Raw genomic sequence first — 3,404 nt, 5'->3', positions numbered from 1 at the left:
ATAGGGTGGACGGTAAGAACTGCTCTAGTTTGGAGCTTTTCTCTATTTTTTTTGAAGTTTAAAACTAGTATCAGTTAGATAGGTGGGTGGTAACCCCTGACTGTTTTTGGTCTACCCTTTTTGTACTCTAGGGTCAACCTCCTTTCTTTTGACTACTATCTAGTACTTCAAAAACATTACCAAGAACCAATAAAAGATAGTCTAATTGAAAGTAAAAAATGTTATACTAACACTCTTAGCCCACTTTCATATATTTTTACTTAAAGTGGCATAGCTTAGCATTTATTTTCAGAGCTACATTTGTATAAAACTGATCATTCAGTTGTAATGATGGAACAATGCTCTAAGGATGGTTGTACAGCTTGACTGTGCCATTACGCCTGGCTTTTCTACAACAACCATAAGTGTCGTTCCGCTCACTATTACTCATGCTTAATAATGTCTAAGTTGTGGAGCATATCTAGAGGAAGATCTCAAAGTGCATGATCTGTAGAGGAGAAAGAGGTAATGCCAACACTAGCTTAGTTAGACTCCAAATCTGGGGAAGATTAAATAGACAAAAGTTATTTAAAAAGGGATAAAAAGGAAAAAAAGCTTTAGAAGAGCCCAGTGTTTTATTTAACAAGAGGGCATCAATTCAAGCCAAAAAAAATCAATTGTTGAAGATAAATTACAACTCCAGAAGCAGATTGTGCAGATAGGAAATGATACCACGGAGAACTCAGCAATAATAGTGTAACTATAATGCAGAGTCTCTCAGGGAAATACTAAGCATGAAATACAATTACTGGAAACCAGACATGGCACGGAAGCATGATTTTCTTTTTTCATTTGGCATGATTAACTCAACTGGCACATTTTATGGAGCTATTTCTTTCCTTGATTAAATCCTTGAATAAAATGATCTCAATGTGAAGGTTTAAAATCAGAATGGCCTAAGATCTCGTGTTCCTACACTTTATTGCCAACTATACGAGCTTTGCAATATTTTTATCTCCATTCTGCACCAAACCCGCAATCGAGACCTTGTGGAATGGGCCTTCTCTTGCATCGTAATTCTAAAACCCTTTTCTATCATTCTGCTACTGAACACATGGACCAATAAAAGATTGCCAAAAAGTTTGAATTAATATTTATAATTAATAAACATGCAAGTTTAGTGATATAAAAAGTAAGGAAAAAGTAAGACAAGATAAATGGTTAGAAAGGCTGAATCTCTATTAGCTATAAAAATTCAGTTTAATAACTGTTTAAGCAACTGCCATATGCATGGCGGAACTAAATAAGCCTCTCCACTTAACTACATGCAACAGCTAGTAGGAAACCAAACAAATTACGGCTTTAAAGCAGAACTCAGAATCTAGTCACAAATGATGCCCCGTCTTTAATTTGACCTTGGCCCACATTGTTTAAACGAGCAAAAGACCTGCACGACAGTCAGAAAGAGGACAAGAATCGCTCCGAAGCCTCCAACTACCATCCACGGTTTTGAACCATACGCTTCCCAGAATTCGTTCCAAAGGCTTCTCAGAACAATAGAGCGCCGCGTCTTATAGCTGCTCAGATTTTCCCTCGTTTCTATGATGGATTTGCACTGTGGCCAGGAAATTGTGATGTTGGAGACGCTCAGCAATTGGGTGACCAGTTTAGTGGGCCAAAGATTACCAATTATGACACCCTCCTTTCTCAACACATCTACTCCCTCGCTTGTTTGGCACAGCTCATGCAGGAACTGACAATAAGCAGTCATTCTTTTCTTCTTGAACCCCGGAGAACATATCTCCAGGGCAATTAAATTCCTTATATACAACTCCGAGTCCACATCCAATTTCAGCCGCACCAGAGTCAGAGTTTTACCCTCGTATTTAACGTCGTCCACAGTTTTTCCATCGGCCTCGAATCTGATTCCTCCGTTCTTCAATTCAACTGCATATGGAAAGTTCAGCCACCATTTCTTACGTTGTTTGACATTCTCAGAACTTTTCCCGTCTGCTCGTCCAGAACATACGCAGTGACCACCTTTTGAACCTGCAAAACACGAACAATAATATTGAACGTTAATTTTCACTAATTCCTTTTCAGTACTTTCGGTTGGCAGGGCCCCAAGGCAGGAGTCGTGATAGATGTCCAGAATGTGCTTCCGTTTCTTTGATGCGTCCTCTGCACAGAACTCGAAAGGCCGATAGCAGATTCTCTCGAACATTTTCCTCAGCAATCTGTCAAGTTTCTCTTGGGCGCTCTCTTGGGAATTAGCGTTCATCTCCATAGTACGAACATCTTCCAAGAGAAACAGCGGTATTTGATTGTCCAACTTGATCAAGTCCTTCATGATCTCCGCTTTAATCCAAGCATTCTCGGATACGGGCCCGAAGATTGGATGATGCTCTGGCAGAAACAAAAACTCATCTTGGAAGGATTCATCGTCTTCCAATCCGAAGAGGGGATTTCTGAAAAACTCGAGAATGAAACAAGCATCCTGAGCCAACATCAAATGGAGCACATCACCCTTGAATGATGTTTCTCTATAGTAGCACCGCTTTATATCCTCTTCCCTCCTCCTGATTCTCTCAATCACTTGTTCGAATTCAACGTCAGATTTCTTGGTTCCATACTGAATTCTAAAAACCTCTCTACGTGCTGCATCGCCTTTGAATGTTTCCATTCCCATGAGCCACTCTTTCCCGAAATGGTTAGGGCCGATAGAAACAATCTGAGGCACATAGGAATGCTCATTTTCTTTCAGCAAGGCCATGGATGTCCTGAATATGCACGGAGGCTTCTCATAGGACTTATTCTTCTGAGCCAGATACTCTTTGGCTTCTCTCATCCATTTATTCTCATCAAACTTCGACATTCTTTACAAGCTCATGAGATTATCTCACCGGAGAAGGAACATATCATGAAGTCAGAAATATATAATAATTACATGACCAGATTAAATTGTCCTTCAACTCTTCTATCCATTTTTCCTAGGGAGGGCATGTTCGAAGAGTCCAACAAAATATAAATTGAATCTATGGAACATGGGTAAATGCATATAACAGGTTAATATGAAAAATGCAATGGACTTCAATGAACTGACATTTCAACGCTTCTCCCGCATTTAGACTTTTGTTATGTGAAAGAGGACATTGGGTATCCATCAATTCTCCCATGACCATTCGTCCTGTCATTTATAAAAAGGAATATACGAGGTACAATTTAATAAATACAATTAGAAGAAAATGAATAGGAGAGGATTGACTATTGAATTGCACTTTAAAACAAATATTAGCCGTCATTCACATGGTATTCACTTGGACCGATAATATACATATTTTTTAAAGAAAAGTATTTCGGTTGGGTATCTAAGATCTATTTTAAATTATTAGTAAATATTCATATGAAAACGTGGTTGGGAGAAA

At 38.8% G+C, this 3,404-nt stretch overlaps 1 protein-coding gene across 1 annotated transcript; it reads right to left on the bottom strand.

Annotated features, from left to right (window-relative positions):
* Positions 1-1,250: 1,250 nt before the first annotated feature.
* LOC149559392 (putative UPF0481 protein At3g02645) lies at positions 1,251-2,854 on the bottom strand. The gene is made up of 3 exons (XM_089831419.1): positions 2,086-2,854; positions 1,427-2,028; positions 1,251-1,313 (listed from the first exon to the last, which is right to left on the bottom strand). Exons 1-3 carry the CDS (start codon positions 2,852-2,854, stop codon positions 1,251-1,253), a joined length of 1,434 nt encoding a protein of 477 aa, XP_089687545.1.
* Positions 2,855-3,404: the final 550 nt, after the last annotated feature.

The sequence above is a fragment of the Cupressus sempervirens genome, chromosome 5, assembly GCF_028749045.1.
Source record: "Cupressus sempervirens isolate cs-2001-9-10 chromosome 5, ASM2874904v1, whole genome shotgun sequence".
In the NCBI taxonomy this organism is placed as follows: domain Eukaryota; kingdom Viridiplantae; phylum Streptophyta; class Pinopsida; order Cupressales; family Cupressaceae; genus Cupressus; species Cupressus sempervirens.
The sequence above is the reverse complement of the archived record's forward strand: the minus strand, read 5'-3'. Positions and strand labels throughout refer to the sequence as shown.

Excerpts from the sequence above, each read along its gene's own strand:
- LOC149559392 (XM_089831419.1), bottom strand. The coding sequence starts at position 2,854 with ATGTCGAAGTTTGATGAGAATAAATGGATGAGAGAAGCCAAAGAGTAT. Across the intron at positions 2,029-2,085 it reads TGGGGCCCTGCCAACCGAAA|GTTCAAAAGGTGGTCACTGC; the intron begins GTACTGAAAAGG and ends CGTGTTTTGCAG. Across the intron at positions 1,314-1,426 it reads TCTTTCTGACTGTCGTGCAG|CTGTTGCATGTAGTTAAGTG; the intron begins GTCTTTTGCTCG and ends GTTTCCTACTAG.